This window comes from Hemitrygon akajei, chromosome 31 (assembly GCF_048418815.1).
Source record: "Hemitrygon akajei chromosome 31, sHemAka1.3, whole genome shotgun sequence".
In the NCBI taxonomy this organism is placed as follows: Eukaryota; Metazoa; Chordata; class Chondrichthyes; order Myliobatiformes; family Dasyatidae; genus Hemitrygon; species Hemitrygon akajei.
This window is the reverse complement of record NC_133154.1, coordinates 16,632,814-16,651,411: the sequence shown is the minus strand read 5'-3', so window position 1 is coordinate 16,651,411 and position 18,598 is coordinate 16,632,814. Positions and strand designations below refer to the sequence as shown.

The 18,598-nt window shown below is 44.3% G+C and overlaps 1 protein-coding gene across 3 annotated transcripts in view; it reads right to left on the bottom strand.

Moving 5' to 3' along the window:
• Positions 1-18,598, bottom strand: part of LOC140719318 (ubinuclein-2-like) — a 63,897-nt gene that overhangs the window by 5,601 nt on the left and 39,698 nt on the right. For 2 of the 3 annotated variants that reach the window (XM_073033867.1, XM_073033869.1), the window contains exons 12-16: positions 18,047-18,097; positions 17,331-17,373; positions 13,588-15,183; positions 11,452-11,710; positions 4,564-4,644 (exon numbers count right to left, since the gene is read on the bottom strand). In XM_073033867.1, coding sequence (XP_072889968.1) covers positions 4,564-4,644; positions 11,452-11,710; positions 13,588-15,183; positions 17,331-17,373; positions 18,047-18,097 — 2,030 coding nt within the window. The remainder of the gene's footprint in view (positions 1-4,563; positions 4,645-11,451; positions 11,711-13,587; positions 15,184-17,330; positions 17,374-18,046; positions 18,098-18,598) is intronic. The other variant, XM_073033868.1, reaches the window with a different exon arrangement.

Sequence of the window (18,598 nt, the reverse complement as noted above, 5' to 3'; positions counted from 1 at the left end):
CAGAGTTTCCCGCATAGGGTCAATTATTGATGTAATTTCATCATAACTTAAAAGTAATAAACAAATTGTTCAGGAACAATGATGGTGCCAGGTCTACTGCAGCTCTGCTGATTCTGAACGAGGTTTCCAGTTAGTCCATGGTCTTGCTCCTTCGCCACTGACCTGCATCGTCTCCCAATAGAGGCAATGTGGCCCCTTGATCATTATTGATCTACTTCAACCCTTTTCCCTCACTGTCCCTGTCCCTGGACTCGTCTCCAGCAGCTCCCTTGACCCCATTTCCAAGAGTCTTGAAATCTTGAAGAATTCTTCTCAACTAAGCAATGGACAACTCCTGATTCTTTAAGTGTGATCTTGGACTCAACTGTTTCTTTGCACCTATACAATCAAACTCGAAGGATTCTGTACACTTTACTCAATCCCTCTTTATAGGCCATTCCTCTCATTCCAGGATAAAATTTAGTGAAACCCTGTCCCAGTCTCTGCAAGATACGCCAATCCTTCAAATAAATGGACCAAAACTGCATCAATATAATGGCAGTGAGACTTCTTACTTTTATATTCAAAGCACCCTGCAATAAGGTTGTGACATTTATCTCTATAGTCCCTTGTAGGATTAGTTAGTGTACCTAGATTAAATATTAATTGAATTCTCTTTTCAAAACTTATACTTAACCTGCTTCCACTACCTTGAGATGTGCCAGATCATGACAAACTCAATAAAACTCTAACCCTGCTTCTGTTTCTTTTGCCGATTTTATCATTTTTGTCCTCTGGTTTTGACCCCCCCAGCCAACGGAATTTCATCAAAAGTCGTGCTGTATAAAAATCCATCCTAATTTTAAGCACTGCTATGAAACCTCTCTCTCTCTCCATTTTAAGGAATCACAATCACTGTCCTCTCTGATGTGAAATTTGTGGTTTTGCAGCTGTAGTATACTGCAAAAACATAAATTTACCATAGATGACAAAATTAAAAAGTACAAAAGAAATAATGAGGCAGTGTTCGTGGGCTCATGGATCATACATCATACAGGAATTTTGATGACAGAGGGGAAGAAGCTGTTCCCAAATGACTGAACATGAATCAACCCAGCTGCAACAGTGGAGACACAAGTAGATGTTGGGAGTTGGAGTAACACACTAAAAGCTGGAGGAACTGTTGATTGTCCATTTTCCACCGTAAATGCTATTGGACCTGTGGGTTGTTCCAGCTTTTTGCATGTTAGACCATTAGACATAGGAGCAGAATTAGGCCATTCGGCCCATCTAGTCTGCTCTGCCATTCAATCATGGCTAATCTTTCTTTCCCTTTGTCAGCCCCACTCCCCAGAAGACAATAACCTCTCCCTCAACAAAGAATCTGGGTATTGACTACAAGGAGTGAAGCCGTACACATGTCCCCGTCTGTGTTAATGGCGCTGAGGTGGAGATGGTTGAGAGCTTCAAGTTCCTACATGTAAATATCACCACCAGCTTGTCCTAGTCCAACCAAGTAAGTTCAGTGTTGAGGTAAGTAAAGTTGTGCCCTCTGGTTGAGGGGTAATAACTACTCCTGAACCTGATGGTGTGTGACCCAAGGCTCCTAAAACTCCTTCCCGATGGCAGTAGCAAGATCTGGATGGTGGGCATCCTTGATGATGGACACTGCTGTCCTGAGACAGGGCTCCTTTGTAGAAATGCTCAGCGATTGGGATGGCTTTTCCTGTGATGGACTGGGCGGTATCCACCATTTTTTGCAGGCTTTTCTGTTTAAGGGCATTGACTGTGATGCAACCTGTTTAGAGTTATATAGTATGGACACAGGCCCTTCTGCCCACTGCGCCCATGCCAATCAGGATCCCTGTCTAAGCTAGTGATGTGGTATCATGTGTTCAAATTGCACCAACTCAGCTGATGAGTTCAGATTTATTTAAATAAAAGAGAAAAACAACTGAAGTTACAAGCTGGCATCAGGTAAACAGTGACAGCAGAGCAACCAGTTTCCTGCAAAATCTATCACATTGATTGCCTTATTGATGGAGATGTGCCTTCTTTAACTGGGCAGTTACATGCAACCGCAGAGTCGCAGCACCACAGATACACAACTAAACAGCTATACGAGTAAAAGTGGACGAAGTACCTGGCATCAGCCTAGGCAATGAATCTGATTTGGACACAGAGAAGGCACACTCATCTTGGCAGAGATTAATAGAATTTTGGACAAAAAGGAAATCAGAATAAGGAGGACTAGGCGAGAAAATGGTGGAGAACCAGGCATTAATTGTGCAACAGCTTGAGAAGGCTTCTCTGGTTTGCATTCATGTTCCTTTGGAGAGGAGAGGAGCAAAGAGCAGGCGCAGACCTGAATCTATGTGCATGCAATCCAGAAAAACCCACAACTGGTGCATTTGTAAATGGTGGGACAAATAATATCAAATGTCTTTGTTGCCAAGCGGATAATACAGCTTGGATATTCCCTCTGGCCCCTACCGTAAGAGGAGCAAAAGTTCGGGGAATTTGATTCATTCCATATGACGTCAAGAAACAGCAGAGCAAACTGGAAACACCAAAACCAACAAGGGCCCCGATAAAATAACAGTTGTGGTGAAGATTTGTCACAAAGCTGGCTGCGTATTTGAGGAAGTTGCTTCATATTATATCTTTGATTATATCATCAGAAGCCTGTTGATCCCAGCAGGGCTATGTTGGCTCTCAGAGCAACCTCACCCATCCCTTGCAACTACTTATCTCCTAGTAAATTAATCTCTCTCACAAGCATGAGATGGAGTAGGTTACTAGGAACCAAAAGAATATCACCGATTATCCTTGCCCATTTCCCCAACCTATTAATACAGCCCATCTACATCTTCTTCACAACTTGCTTTCTTTTGATGCCTCATATGCCAGGTTGCTGTCACTGACTTCAGCTCAGCTTTTAGTAGGATCATCCCTCAGAGGCTGGTGGGTAAACTGTCCTTGTTGGGATCCTTCTGTAACTGGATCTTGGACTTCTTGACAAAGACCCCAGTCAGTCCGAGCTGGGAGCAACATCTCAAGCTCCATCACGCTGCACACTGCTGCCCTGGGGCTGTGTGCTCAGACCGCTGCTGACTCACAACTGCACGGTCAGATTCAGCTCAAACCGCATCATCAAGTTTGCTGATGATTAGCCTTCTAATTTACCCCCAATTACCCTTCTAATTTAAACCCCAATTTAACTCTAGCCTAATCACAGATGTAATTTATTAGGAGTAAACATCATTAAAGCCTGTCCTGATCCAACCACACTGATGCTACAAGAAGGAAAGCACACCAGTGCCTTTACTTCCTTAGGAAGCTAAAGAAATTTGGCACGTGCCCTTTGACCCACACCAATCTTTATAGACGTCCTACAAAAAGCATCCTATCTAGATGCATCACGGCTTGGTATGGCAACTGCTCTGCCTGAGACAAGAAACTACAGAGAGTTATGGACATCATGAAAACCAGCCTCCCCTCCTTGGATGATGTCTACACTTCTCAGTGCCCTGATAAAGCAGCCAGCATAATCAAAGACCCTATCTACCTCAGACATCCGCTCCCCTTCCCTTGGGCAGAAGATACAACAGCCTGAAATCATGTACCACCAGGCATAAGGACAGCTTCTAACCCACTGTTGTAAGACTATTGAACGGACCTCTTCTGTGAAAAGGTGGACTCTTGATCTCATAATCTACCTCATCATGGCCTCGTTCTTTATTGTCTGCTTGCCCTGCACCTCTCTATAATTTTAACACTATATTCCGCATTCTAATATTGCTTTTCCCTTGTAGTACCTCAATGCACTGATATAATCAAATCAACTGTATGGATGGCATGCAAAACAGTTTTTCAATGTATCTCAAACTTATGACAATAATAAATTAATTTACCAATCTTTACACATTTCCTACATCACTGAATCATAAAGTGCAAAATCCAAAATTTTAAAGGTCACATTGCTCTATGAATGCAGGAATTAGCAAAATCATCAGACCATAGGGAGGGAAACAATTTCATTGCATTCAGCACCATGATTTAGTCCTGCAGGTGAGCCAGTATTTGTTGGGGGTCCTTAGACACATTATGGTGAAGGAGCTTTGACTGTCGTGCAGATCTGAATTGTAGCCCCAGGAGCAACAGTTGAAAGACACAAGTCATGCTAGATCACAATAATCCATGCTTGAATACCATTAAGAACAATGGATTCTGCAGATGCTGGAAATCCAAAGCAATACACACAAAATGCTGGAGGAACTCAGCAGGTCAGGCAGCATCCATGGGGAAAAAACAGGCAAAATTTTGGGCATAGAAACTTCATTGGGTCTCAGTCTTGATGAAATGCCGACTGTTTATTCTATTCCATGGATGCTTCCTGACCTGCTTGAGTTCCTCCACCATCTTGTGTGTGTTACTAAATTTTCATTGTCCACCACACCCAACCTTGAAGTTTTCATTGTCCACCACACCCAACAGATTAAGTCTAGTTATTATAGTAGAAGGCACTGCCATTGTTCTATGAACCTGCCTAACAAGTCATTTGTAGCCAGTGTGGAATGGTACCTGTATAGCTCTGTTGTAAGTGGGCTGGTACACTCGATCGGGAAAGCTGTGCAGAACCAGACTGCAAACCTTTCAAAATATCTGTTGGGAAAGACAAAAATTAATTTAGGAGGCTTATCCACTCACCTTAAAGAGAAATAACCCTCTTCATCCTAAAAGCACAGAAGAGCTTCAAAGCATTGAACCTATCAAATAGATGCTGCTTCTTTGAAACAACTATCCTGTAAGCCTCAAATTCTTCTTTCCCTACAAATATTTTCTGCTCAAATATCAAAATATCCTCTGAAAACTACCTTTGAACATTTTCCCACCATCCTTTCAGGTGCAATGAGATACTCTCCCCCATTCTTCCTCTAATTTCCATTGTTGTTTCTTGTGGTTTCTGGTTGTCACAGTAACGATGCTCTTTATTTACTCCATGTCAGAACTTCCCCTTAATATGAAAGCCTCTGTTAAATGTTTCATTATCCTCTCTAATTGTGAAAATAATTCCAGTTTCTTCAGTCTCTTCACATGACAAAATCCCAGCCCAAGCATCTTTCTAGTGTATTGCATGATTCACTGGGTAAGTCCATTGTGTGATGTGCTCCCAGGCTCGTAAACAAGTTAAAAGGATAATCAGGGCTTGGTTAGCTGATCTTTGCAGACAAGCAGTTGAAACTTTAACATCCTGCTACAGAGGGGAGAATATCTGCAATCCCCAGATGTCAAGGACTGTATCTGGTGCAGTGGCAACACCGTCATCTCTGGTCAAACAAGATGGTTTCAAGCACTAAACCACAGATTTATCTTAGGTTGGCATTTCAGTATAACAATGAGGCTTGAGGTTCTGAGATTATTAACAATGTAAAACATTCCGCCAGGACCACTTTGAACAGCAAACAACCTTTCTTAGATGTCCCAAACAACATATCTATAATCGTTTAGACCAGCCTATCACTTCCCATGGGTCCCCTCCTCTTTCCCTTTCTCCCATGGTCAACTGGCCTCTCCTATCAGATTCATTGTTCCCCAGCCCACCTGGCTTCACCTATCACCTTCTAGCTATCCTTCACCCCCCACCTTTTTATTCTGACATCTTCCCCCTTCCTTTTCAGTCCTGAAGAAGTTTCTTGTTCTGAAAAGTCGACTGTTATGCTGCCTGACTTGTTGAGTTCCCCCAGCTTTTCGTGTGCGTTGCTTTGGATTTCCAGCATCTGCAGATTTTCTCATGTTTATTCTTATAATACATTACCTGCTCATTTATTTTTTGCTGCCTATGCACAGACTGGCTGTTGCACTTCAAATACAACAAAGCTACAAAGCTTTATGTGACATTTTGTGGATGTGAAACACATTTAATTTCCTCTAGTCAGGTCAGTGGATTTAACTCTGCTGTCCCATGTTGATTGTGAGACTACCAAGGTCACCATCTGGACTATTTGGGGCTATCAGGCACACATACCACACATCACTGTTGGGAAACACAAAGGAGGCCAGGGACTGATAATGGAAGCTGGGAGGATATGTGCAAAGAGGTAGAATCTGGATGATATTTAAGATGCATTTTCGATTGTTCTGGTGATTTGGCCACTACCTTACTTGTGCCTCAAGGCTAGGGATATCTGACCAACTTATTCCTTTGCCAGACTGGCTAAAGTACACAAGAAGATGAAAGGGCTCTGTTTTCAAGACTTCCTTCCCTCCATTCTTAGAATGGCTCCCTTCTGAACTCAACCGATGTCTGTTCTTCATGATTCTTAATCCCTGCAGCTCAGAATTTTTGGTTCAGCAGGTTTACACATACAATTTTTGCATACACCTGTTAATCCCATCTTGCTGCACACTGACAACAGCATCACTCTTGTCAGCCTTTACTGAAGGCCAGCCTTCACCGTCAAATCAATATGAAGATAGCCCCACTCATCAGTTCATTTCCAGATTGCACCCTCTTCCACCCACCCCCATCCCTGGAGCTCACTGGTTTTAAAATTTAGCAAAAAACAATATAGAAACAATGGAAATCTGAAATGCAACAGAAGTGTTGGAAATACTTTTAACATTTCTGGATAGAGAACATTTTAGATCAATGACCTTACAACGGTACAGGAGTATAATAATGATTCATTCAACCCCTTTGCAGGATATTAAAATTGCTCCTCATTAAGCAGGTAGACAGAAACTTGTGTGTTCATTACACGTACATCACTATCCTTAAAGACAATAGATCTAATATCAATGGGTCTAATGCAAAAAGGCTGCAGGAGGGAGGATTTTGGAAGTGGTGGTACTTTCATTAGTTCCCTCCAACTGTGCAAGATATTTGGATCTATCGCCTGAACATCAAATTTTAAAAATACAGTGGATTCCAGTTAATTGGGACACATTGAGACCAGTACATACTGCCCAGTTAGCCAAGTTCCATGGAAATAGTTAAAAAGGTATAAAAAAGACAAACTACTGTTTAACAGAATAACAAATTATGTATTTAAATGAAATATAGAACAAATCAGAACACTATCAATACTATAAAACTTTATTACTTCCTAATAGTAATCGACAGAGTTCATTCAGTGTACGCTACCATATTTGTTTGACTATGAATGAACGAACAAAATTGGTGCAGACACCTAGTGCAGATAATGGAAGGTCTTCATGCAATGCTTTCAATGGCTGCATCCTCCAAGTCTTCACTTTCATTGTAACATTCAAGCTGATTGTTAATACCCTCAATTTTTTCATAGTTCCTAACTTGCTGAAGTAGTAAAATTGTTTCTCACTCCTGTTTCTGGCATCTCCAAGCCTGAATGCTTGAAACCACAAAGAGCAAAACAGTTATGAATTGTCTTTCTGTTTATTTCTCACCAGCTATCAGTGACAAAAATCACTGCTTTTTGAACATAAAGGCAAACACAAACACAGATCAGAAATAACATCTGACAGTCAACACTGAGACACCTCAAGGATGCGTGCTTAGCCCACTGCTCCTCTCTACACCCATGCACGTGTGGCTAGGCAAGCTCAACCACCATCTATAAATTTGCTGATGACACAACTATTGTTGGCAGACTTTCAGAAAATGACGAAGATGGTGTACAGGGGTGAGAAAGATCAGCTGGATGAGGGGTGTCCTTGCACTCAACGTCAGTAAAACTAAGGAGCGGATTGTGGACTTCATGAAGGAGAAGTCGAGGAAACACACACCAGTCGTCATCAAGGGATCAGCAGCGGTAAGGGTGAGCAGCCTCAAGCTCCTGGGTATCAACACCTCTGAGGATCTATCCTGGGCCCAACACATTGATGCACTCACAAAGAAGGCATGACAGTGGCTATATTTCAATAAAAGTTAGAGGAGACTTAGTATGTCACCAAAGACTCTCGTACATTTCTACAGATGTATGGTGGAGATCATTCTGACTGGTTGCATCTATGCAGGGGACGGTGCACAGAATTGGAAAAAACTGCAGGAGCTGCTAACTCAGCCAGTTCCCTCATGGGCACCAGTCTCCCCAGCATCAAGAATCCCAGTACCCCAGGATACCGACGGACTTTTACCGCTGTACCATTGAGAGCACACTCACCAACTGCATCTCAGTGTGGTATGGCAATTGTCCTGTATCGGACCGCAAAGCACTCCAGCGGGTGGTGAAAACAGTCCAGCGGATTATCGGCACCCAATTGCCCACCATGGAAACATCTACCATAAACACTGCCTGGGCAGGGCAAAATGCATTATCAAGGATGCATCTCACCCTAACTATGGACTTTTTACTCTCCTCCCATCTGGTAGGCGCTACAGGAGCCTTCGCTCCCGCAGGCACAGCAAGAGCTTCTTCCCTGAGGCTGTGACTCTGCTGAACCTCACATCACAGCGCTAAGCAGTATTGCACCCCACCTACTTTTTATTCACAGTTATTTTGTAAATAGCACTATTCCCTGCATTTCTGGTTAGATGCTAACTGCATTTCATTTGGCTTTGTATCTGTACTCGGCATAATGACAATAAAGTTGAATCTAATCTAATCAAGGACATCTTCAAAAGGCAACAACTGTCGTTAAGGACTCCCATCACCCAGGACATGCCCTCTTCTCAAATGGATAATGAACCCATGAACACCACCTTATCCCCCCCCCCTTTTTTTGCACTACTTATTTAATTTAATTTTGCATAGCATATTATTCTTATTATGTATTGCAATGTACTGCTGTCGCAAAACAACGAATGTCATGGTGTGTGCCAGTGATATTGAACCTGATTCTGACATGGGTAGGGAAGGTGATGAGGTCCTGCAAAGTGTGTTCAGGGAGTTAGGTACCATCTTAAAGTACAGGATGTCCAAAGTGATCTCAGGATCACTACCTGTGCCATATGCTAGTGAGGCCAGAAATAGGAAGACAATACAGTTTAACACATGGCAAAAAAGATGGTGCAGGAGGGAAAGTGGGACCTGTGCAGATGGGATGGTTTGCACCTGAACTGGAAGGGGGACCAATATCCTTGCAGGAAGGTTTCTCAGTGCTCTCTGGGGAATTTAAACTAGAGTTTCAGGGGGATAGGAACCAGAGGGTGAGAACAGATAGTGAAGTAGCTCTGGGGAAAGATATTGTTAAGCCTATATACAAGTCAGGAATCCGAATGTTGAGCATAGAGGGATTGATGTTCAAAGTTGTGTATATTTTAATACAAAGAATATCATAGGAAAGGCAGATGAGCTTAGGGTATGGATCACCATGTGAAATTATGACACTGTAGCCATTAGTGATACTCGGTTGCAGGAGGGGCAGGACTAGCAGCTCAATGTTCCAAGACTCCATTGATTTAGACGTGATAGAGCTGGAGGGATTAAAGGGAGAAAGGTGGCAATACTAATGAGGGAAAAAGTCATGGCAGTGCTAGTCAGGACAGACTGGAAAGCTTGTCTAGTGAGGCTATTTGTGGGTGGAACTGAGGACTAAGAAAGGATGACCACGTTAATGGGATTATATCATAGACCACCCAATAGTCAGCAGGATTTAGAGAAGCAAGTTTATAGAGAGATCACAAACTGTTGCAAACAAACACAAGGTAAGAGTAGGCAATTTTAACTTTTCACATATTGACTGTGATCCCATGGAGTAAAAGAGATGGATGGGATAGAGTTTGTTAAAAGTGTTCAGGGAAGTTTCCTTAATCAAAACATATAGAGGTCCTAGCTAGAGAAACTGCGATATGGGATCTCCTACTGGAGATTGAGACAGGGCAGGTGACAGAAGATGGTGCATTAAGTTTGTTTATTAATTGATTAATTGAGATGCAATGCAGAATAGGCCTTCTGGCCCTTTGAGCCAAGCTGCCTAGCAACCCTGATTTAATCCTTGCCTAATCGTGGGACAATTTACAATGACCAATTAACCTACCAACCAGTATGCATTTGGACTGTGGAAGGAAACCGGAGCTCCTGGAAGAACCCCACACTTATTGTGTACAGGAGAGGGGATGTTATATTGAATTTGTTTAAGACATAGACGAGGCCTAATTTGGAGTATTGTGTGCAGTTCAGGTCACCTACCTACAGGAAAGGCGTCAATAAAATTGAATGAAAAATTACAAGGATATTGACAGGAACTGAAGACCTGAGATATAGCAAAAGACTGAACAGGTTAGGACTTTCTTCCCTAGAGCGTGGGAGAATGAGGGGAGATTTGATAGAGGTATACAAAATTATCAGGGATATAGAAAGGGTAAATGAAAGCAGGCTTTTTCCACTGAGGTTGGGTGACACTAGAACTAGAGGTCATGGATTAAGGGTGAAAGGTGAAATGTTTAAGGGGAACATGAAGGGGATCTTCTTCATTCAGAGGGTGATGAGAGTGTAGAACGAGCTGCCAGCGGGAGTGGTAGATGTGGGTTTGATTTCAAAATTTAAGACAAATTTGGATAGGTACATGGATGGAAAGGGTACGGAGGGCTATGGTCAGGGTGTGGGTCGATGGGACCAGACAGATTAATAGTTCAGAACAGACCATCTGGGCTGAAGGACCTGTTTCTATGCTGTAGTACTCTACGACTACCCACTCCCAAGCTGCAGACATTGTTTGCAAGGCAAACCTTTGTTACTGATGTTATTGATTAGGTAATGAGCAATCTTCTGGAACCGCAAGCCTGTGTAACAAAAGTGCTTCTACAAAGTACGGACTTCCAGGAATGTGACCTAGTCTGAGATACTTCCAGTGGTGTAACTGGAAATATGCCATCACAGAGTAGTGTGTGATGCAAATAACAGTGTTATGCAGCCAATTCCATGGTGGTTATGGGCTTAGGAACTCAACTCCAAAGCAAGAACCAAATAGTGGCAAGGCATCAGTCCAAACAATGGGCACAAAAATGCAAGGCAACTGCTGCTTTCCATGCTCAGCAACGTGTTTTCAAGAACCATCAGAACCAAAAATAAAGACCAATTACAGGTATGAATTCAACTTATAACAGAGTACAAGGAGTGTTTCACCACTTCCATGGGATGACCTGATCTCAGCATTAAGTGCAATGCCGATCTGCTCATCCTCAAAAACTGACATGGCTGTGATCTGGTAAAAGTCTGCCCACAACCCCTAAAACAAAAACACCCACCAGCACGGTAGCGTCGCGATTGGCACAACACCTAGTCACACAGTACCAGCGATCAGGGTTCAACTTCTGCCAGTGTCTGTGACCACGTGGGTTTCCTCCGCGTGCTCCCGTTTCTTTGCACATTCAAAAAAGACGTATAAGTTAGGGCCAGTGAGTCGTGGGCATACCATGTTGCTGCTGGAAACATGCTGACATTCGCAGGCTACCCCCCGGCATGTTCGAGACGCAAACAATGCATTTCACTGCATGCTTCGATGCACATGTGACAAATTAAAGCTACCTTCTTTATCTTTAACACTTACTCTGTGTAAAGTTGTGCTGGAACGTAACTGAGGTAGATCCAGTAGGCGCGGTGGTGGAGACGGTGGCTTCTGGTGCAAAGCTCAGCAGGTTGAGTGGCAGCTGGAAGGGAAGGGAAACAGGAACCAGGCTGCCCAACATGCTGAAAGCTGCCGCCGTGTTCAAGGATGCAGATGTCGCATTGAGATTTGTTACATTCAGGGGAGATGGCATGAGAGTCAGAGGTGAGGTGTTTGCCAACAATGTTGATCCAGCAGTCACCTGGAAAGGGAGGCAAAAAGAAATGAATGCAAAAAGGAAACAAAGGTATCATGAACCAAACATTTCCTTGCTAACCAAGTTCATTTACTGAATGGGTAAAATGACAGCTTGCTACGAGGATAGCAGCTCCTGCTCATCAATTGCTAAGCACTGACCCCACTTGAATAGTAGACATCAGCCAAGCACAAACTAATCACACACACTGCTGAACTCAACTTTCAGCCATTGGAGCAGTGAGCCAGTCGGTTGTTTGAAAGGAGAACAAAAAGATAAACACGCAAAATGTTAGAGGAACTCAGCAGGCCAGGCAGTGTCTATGAAAAAGAGGCAACAGTCAACGTTTTGGGTTGAGACCCCTTCTTCAGGACTGGTAGGGGGGAGGTGAGGAAGAAGTACAAGGTGGCAGGTGATAGGTGAAATAAAGAACTGGGAAGTTGATTGGTGAAAGAGATAAAGGGCTGGAGAAGGGAGAATCTGATAGGAGAGGACAAAAGATCATGGAAGAAAAGGGAAGGGGAGGAACACCAGAGTGAGGCGATGGGCAGGTGAGAATGGGTGAGAGAGGGAAACAGGGATGGGGTATCATAGAAGAAGTTCGAGAAATCAGTGTCCATGCCATCAGGTTGGACGCTACCCAAACAGAATATAAACTTAAAGATTATTTGGGTAGTTTTGGTGGCAGGCTCCACCATGAATGGTCCAAAGCCCCAGGTCAGAGGATTGAGGCAACCTTCTATCAGCGGCCTATGGCCCAGTAGGGGTGATGAGCTTAATTAAGGCTACGTCCACACTAGACCAGATAATTTTGAAAACGCCGGTTCTGCGTAAAAACTATAGGTGTCCACACTAGGCGTTTTTAAAAATATCTCTGTCCACATTAAAAGGATATTTCAGTGAATCTCCTCCTACTGTGCATGCGCAGGACACATCTACCAAAAACAAGCGATATGTTTGGTGTTGAATTTCGCCGTGAAAGACTTGGTGCACGTTTGTTCAGTTACAGACTAGAAAAACTTAAACAACGGACAGCTGTTGGCTCTCGCGCAGGAGGACTTAAAAGTAAAAAAAACAAATACTGGAGCGTATGGAGGCAACCGACAGGGAGTTCACGGACAGTATGACCCGGCTGACGATGAACACTGAAAAACTGACGAACTCTGTTGCATTAATAAAGCACCTTGTTAAATGTGTAAAACATGTCTGTATCAGTGTTATCTTGTATTTCCATACAATGTTACATTAGGCTGTTACACATCTATTGTCAGAGAAGTACTTGCATAAATAGGTAAACCACCTTCATACGATCAAGGACAGGAAACAGGGCAAAGTGAGTATACTTATTTATTCAGTAAGTTATGGGTCAAAGTATTTGGTGAGTACTGTTCTAACCCTTCTGGCTTCAGTCTCGTTGTCGTCTGTTCTGAAATTGTTAGGTTGTGCTCAAGAAAACAATGAAATGGCGCGCTGCCGTCACCATCTGTTCCGGCACGTCATGACGGCATTTTCAGATTTCTCTGGTTACCCTGTCCACACTGCTCTGGCCAAGCGGTGTTTTCAAAATTACACACTCTGGAGAGCGTTTCTGAAAATCTCCATTTTAGGGGGATGAAAACGCCGTTTTAGTGTGTACGGAGGGTAAAAACAGAAAGAAAAGGCTTCGGTTACGGATTTATCCGGTGTAGTGTGGACGTTGGTGGAAGGATGAAGGTGGGGAAGAGAGAGGAGGCAAGGGGTGGGGGTAGGGAGCAGAGCTCGCTGCAACTGATTGAAGTTCCTCCTGTAATGAATTCCAACCTGCTCAGGAAGAACCTGCTTTCACAACAAAACATCATCTAAAAGACAGGAAGGCGGGGAATCACGATGCTGAGGGTCATTACCTGGATACCAGCTGATGATCCTGAGGCAGAGGAAGGTCTGTGAAGGGAGGGCAGCATTTTTATAGCAACCTGAGCACCACTTCCGCTCCCCCCACTCACATTAGTCCTTGTGCCAGCTCCGGTCGGGCTGCCCCTGTTAGCGGCCGAATTGCTCACAGTCCCGGTCCTGCTGACAGAGGTGCTGGGGCTGACAGTGCTGCGGCTGGTGGTGCTGGGACCCGCTGATCCGGCGCCACCGCTCCTCCCCGCTGCTCCGCTGCTCTTGGCAGGCGCCCCACTCACGCTCAAGCTGCTGCGGCTGACAGTGGCAGCTGCGGCGGCTTTGCAGGGCGTGGCGGTACCGGAAGGGCTGGCCAGTTTCTGAGGCACTGAGGTTTTTTTCACAAGGGACGCTGACTGCTGTTGACCGACGGCCGAGCTGGCAGGCGACGGCCTGCTGGAGAGCTTGGCACTGCCCTGCCTGCTGGCGGAGCCCCCGCCCGGATTGCCCGTCCCCGCCGACACACTCTGGCTCCCTGTGCTGGCAGTGGTGGCAGTCTTGAGAGGGCCAGCCATGGTAAACGGAGGCTTGAAGCCTTGCACCGAGGTGCTGATGGGTACCGTGGCTTTCGGCAAGTAACTGCCAGAGGTAGATGGGCTGACGCTGGTTCGAGAGGTCAAACTGTGGGGGGCGTGGGTGCTGCTGGTGGCTGAGGGGGCAAACGACGTCTGGTAGGCAGCTGGCTTCTCCGACACCTGTGACAAGTGACTCGAGAGCAGGTGCTGTGGACAGGTGTTCAGCTTCACCACGGGGTTCTGGTGAACCTTGCTGATGACGTGCGAGGGAGACGCCAGGCTGTTGTGATGCACGCTGGACTGGGGGGGCTGCTTGTTGATTTGGGCTTGCGACTGGCTCTGCCTCTGCGCGCCAGACTGCTGCTGTTTGGCCGCGCAGGCCACAGACGGAGCCTTGGGTGCCTGTGGCGAAGGAGCTGTGTAGCCAGCTATCAGGCTGCTCATTCCTGGCCGACCTGCATCCTGGGACTTCTTGCTGCTTGAACTGTGACCAAACAAATGGCTGAAGGTCAAAGGGACGGGGGAAAGCGTGGACGCTTTTGGAGAGGGCGTGGTCACCTTCGGCGATGGTGTTGTCACCTTCGGAGAGGGCGTGGTCACTTTGGGAGAGGACGTGGCTTCTTTTGGAGATGTGGTGGCAAGCTTTGGGGATGAGGTGGTAAGTTTTGGGGATGAGGTGGCAAGTTTTGGGGATGATGCGGCTTCTTTCGGAGAAACTGTCAGAGGTGTGGCCTTGACCACAACCTTCTTATCCTCTTTCATCATAGGCTGTGGCCGCGGTGTGCCTGGGACAGAATTATTTACAATTCTGGTAGTCTTGGGTGTGCTATTGAAGACGGACAACGCATCTGACACAGATTCTAAGGAAGGGGGTTTAATGGTTAGATGCTCATCCAGAGAATCATCTAAGTAAATAGTGTCTTGATTTGGGGCACAACTGGAACTCGAGATATTGATCGAAGTGACATTGCCCATTGGCAGCCCTTTCAGCCCAGCATCGGCAGGCGCAGAAAGCTTCTGTTCTTTCTTTGGGCTTGAATCCTATTTAAATGGGAAAAAAAAGCACAAAAATGCAACGTGTTAGCAACTGTAAGAGTTGTCAGATAACCTTAACTCCCACCCGAATTTCACAATAACCTCTTCTGGGACACCTCTTAACTAACACACACAAAATGCTGGAGAAACTTAGCACGCCAGGTTGCATCTATGGAAAAGAGTAAAACAGTTGTTTTGGGCCGAGACTCTGCATCAGGACGGGAAAGGAAGGGGAGGCGTCAAAGTAGGAAGGTGGGGGCAAAAGGAGGAAGAAGTACAAGGTGGCAGATGAAAGATATAACGGGGGGCTGGAAAAGGATGAATCTGATAGATAAGGCTAGAGGACCACAGAAGAAAGGGAAGTGGGAGGAGCACCAGAGGGAGGTGATGGGCAGGTAAGGAGATAAGGTGAGAAAGGGAAGCAGGAATGGGGAATGTTGGAAGGGGGGGACGAGGGCAATTACTTGATGTTCTTAACTATCCCAATTACAAACTTCGAGGTCTCCACCATTGACACTATCTACATGAGGTCCTGTCCCAAGGCAATGCCATCTATCATCAAAGATCTCCACCATCTGTGTCATGCCTTCTTCTCACTGCTTTGTGGGCAGGGGGGTTTAGGTCCCATACCACCAGGTTCAGGAACAGCTACTTTATATGCGGGGTTAGGACTCAATGTATTTAAGTAAACTACTTAAGAACTTTTTAAAAGCTATTATTAATGCTTTTTGAGAGGGTGATTATAGATGCATATCATATTTTTACTGAGTTAAGTATTGTATGTAATTAGTTTTGCTACAATAAGTGTATGGGACATTGGAAAAAATGTTGAATTTCCCCATGGGGATGAATAAAGTATCTATCTATCTATCTATCTACAAAGCACTGGGTTCTTGCCAACCTGCACAGTCCTAATCCCACCTCAGTAACGGATCACCTCTTGCACTATCCGACTGTGTTCTGGTTTGCACTAATTTTTGTTTTTACTTTGCACACTGTTCCCCTGCTGTCTTGTAATAGTTCATGTTCTGTCTTGTCTGAGTGTACATGCCTGTGTTGCTGCAAGCAAGTTCTTCATTGTAGCAGGACCTCACCGTATATTTGTGCATATGAAAAGTAACTCAACTTGAGGTGACTGCCTGAACTTGACAGCTACAAGAAGGCAGTATCTATCACTAAGGACCCTCACCACCCAGGACATGCCCTCTTCTCATTACTACAATCAGGGAGAAGGTACAGGAGCCTGAGGACACTCATTCAACGTTTCAGGCCTAGCTGTTTCCCCTCTGCTGTCAGATTTCTGAACAGTCCATGAACTCATTCTTTTGCTCTCTTTTTGCACTTTTTATTTATTTTTTTATATAAATTTCTTACAGTAACGTTTTAATGTATTGCACTGTACTGAAATATTGCAAAACAACAAAATTCACGATATCTGTCGGTGACAATAAACCTAATTCTGACAGGTGCCATGTGGTGGTGGTGAGGGCAAGTGGTGACTGTTGAGGGTTGGAGAGGGTGGAGACTGGGCATGAAATGTTAGTGAAAATGGAGGAGAAAAGTAGGGAATGAAGTCCGGCAAGAATTGGAGCAGGACACAAGGCCAGTGGGCTGGGGTTGGAGAAGAGTGGAGAGCAACACAACCAAAGAGATAAAGGAGGGTTGGGAGAGAAGTTTGCTGAGAGCAGAGCAGTTAGCACGATGACATTACAGCTAGGGACGACGGAGTTTGGAGTTCAATTCCGGTGCCATCTGTACACTCTCCCTGTGACTGTGTGGGTTTCCTCCCAGAGTCCAACGGCGGTTAATAGGTCATTGTAGATTGGCCTGTGTTTAGGCTAAGAGTTAAAATAAGTGGGTCACTAGGCAGCATTGGATCAGAAGGACCTGTCCGTGCTGTATTTCTAAATAAATAAAAATACATAATTTTGCAGAAGTGTTGGAAAACCAGAACATGGAGAAACAAGGCGTCCTGGAAAGTAACCACTGGGAGAGAGATTATTCCTACCTCAGTTTTAGACACCCATTTTGCAATCCAGCTAAAATTACTAAACGTAAACTTGTCACTGCACACTGCTGCTGTTAGCTAGTTGAATAAATCACCTGTAAGCTTGAGGAAGGAAGCAAAAGGAACAGGAAATAGAAGGACTTACCTTAACTTTTGGTTTCGGTGCCAGTATCACCTTCTTCTTGGCTCTAAGGAAGGAAAGACAGTGAGGAAAGGAACTTGACTGCAACGACCTATACAGTATTTTATAAATAATGTTGTAAATCAAAATGTATTACACAATTCAAACTATATGTTAACTATAACTATATGTAACTATGTGGTTTTGTGTAGGTCTTGTAGCTTTAGTTTTGTCTGATGGGTTTGTAGTTCCTTTCCGGGGAATGTGCTAAGACTGTAGCGCGATATTGATACGCAGCAGCCTCTCCGGACTCTGGATTGGGGATTACCAAACGTTATGTGGTTTTTCTTGTGTGGTCTGTTTTGTGCTTTTTCGTGATATCATTCTGGAGAACGTTGTCTCATTTTTTAACTGCATTGTATTTGTGGTTTATAAATGACAATAAACTGAAATCTGAATCGCCATCTGAAAGTGAAAGAAACATTAGCGATCATTTATTTGGCTACACGAACACATGCAGGGGCACACAGACACAATAAAACGCAGATGCATGAAACAATTCCCCACCTTTCTACAAAGATTAACTTTATAGTTAAACAGCCAAGATCAATCTTGACCCATTAAGAGAGACTGGCTCAGACAGACTCCAGGGGAGTGCAAAACATGTTCTAAGATGGAGTCTGGGTCTCTGTGGGAGGAGCGAAAACAATGAACAATAAAAACGGATGGTTTCTACTCACGGTGTGGCTGTCAGATGATTATGCACTTTCTTGCTCTCTTTTAGCAGCATCCTGCAACAAAACACATGAGTCATATCAAGGTCCACGACCAGGTCCAAAGAGCAGTTTTGAGTATGATATAACATAGCTGAAGGAGCAGGTAGAGATGAGGAAGCAGGAGCCTGCAGAAAGACTTCGACAGATTAAGTGAATGGGCAAAGAAATAGCTGAGGGAATATTATGTAGGGAAGCACAGTTGCAAGAAAAAGTTTCTGACCCTTTGCAATTACCTGGTTTTCTGCATTACTTACTCATAAAATGCGGTCTGATCTTCATTTAAGTCACAATAAAAGACAAACACAATCTGCTTAAACTAATAATACACAATTGTACTTTTCATGTCTTTATTGAAAACATTGTTCACAGTTGTGGCTGGAAAAAGTATGTGAACCCTTATATTTAATAACGGGCAGAACTTCCTTTAGCAGAAATAACCTCCACCAAGTGTTTCCTCTGGGTGCTCATCAGCGAGGAGGAATTTTAGACCATTCCTCCATATAAAACTGATCCAGT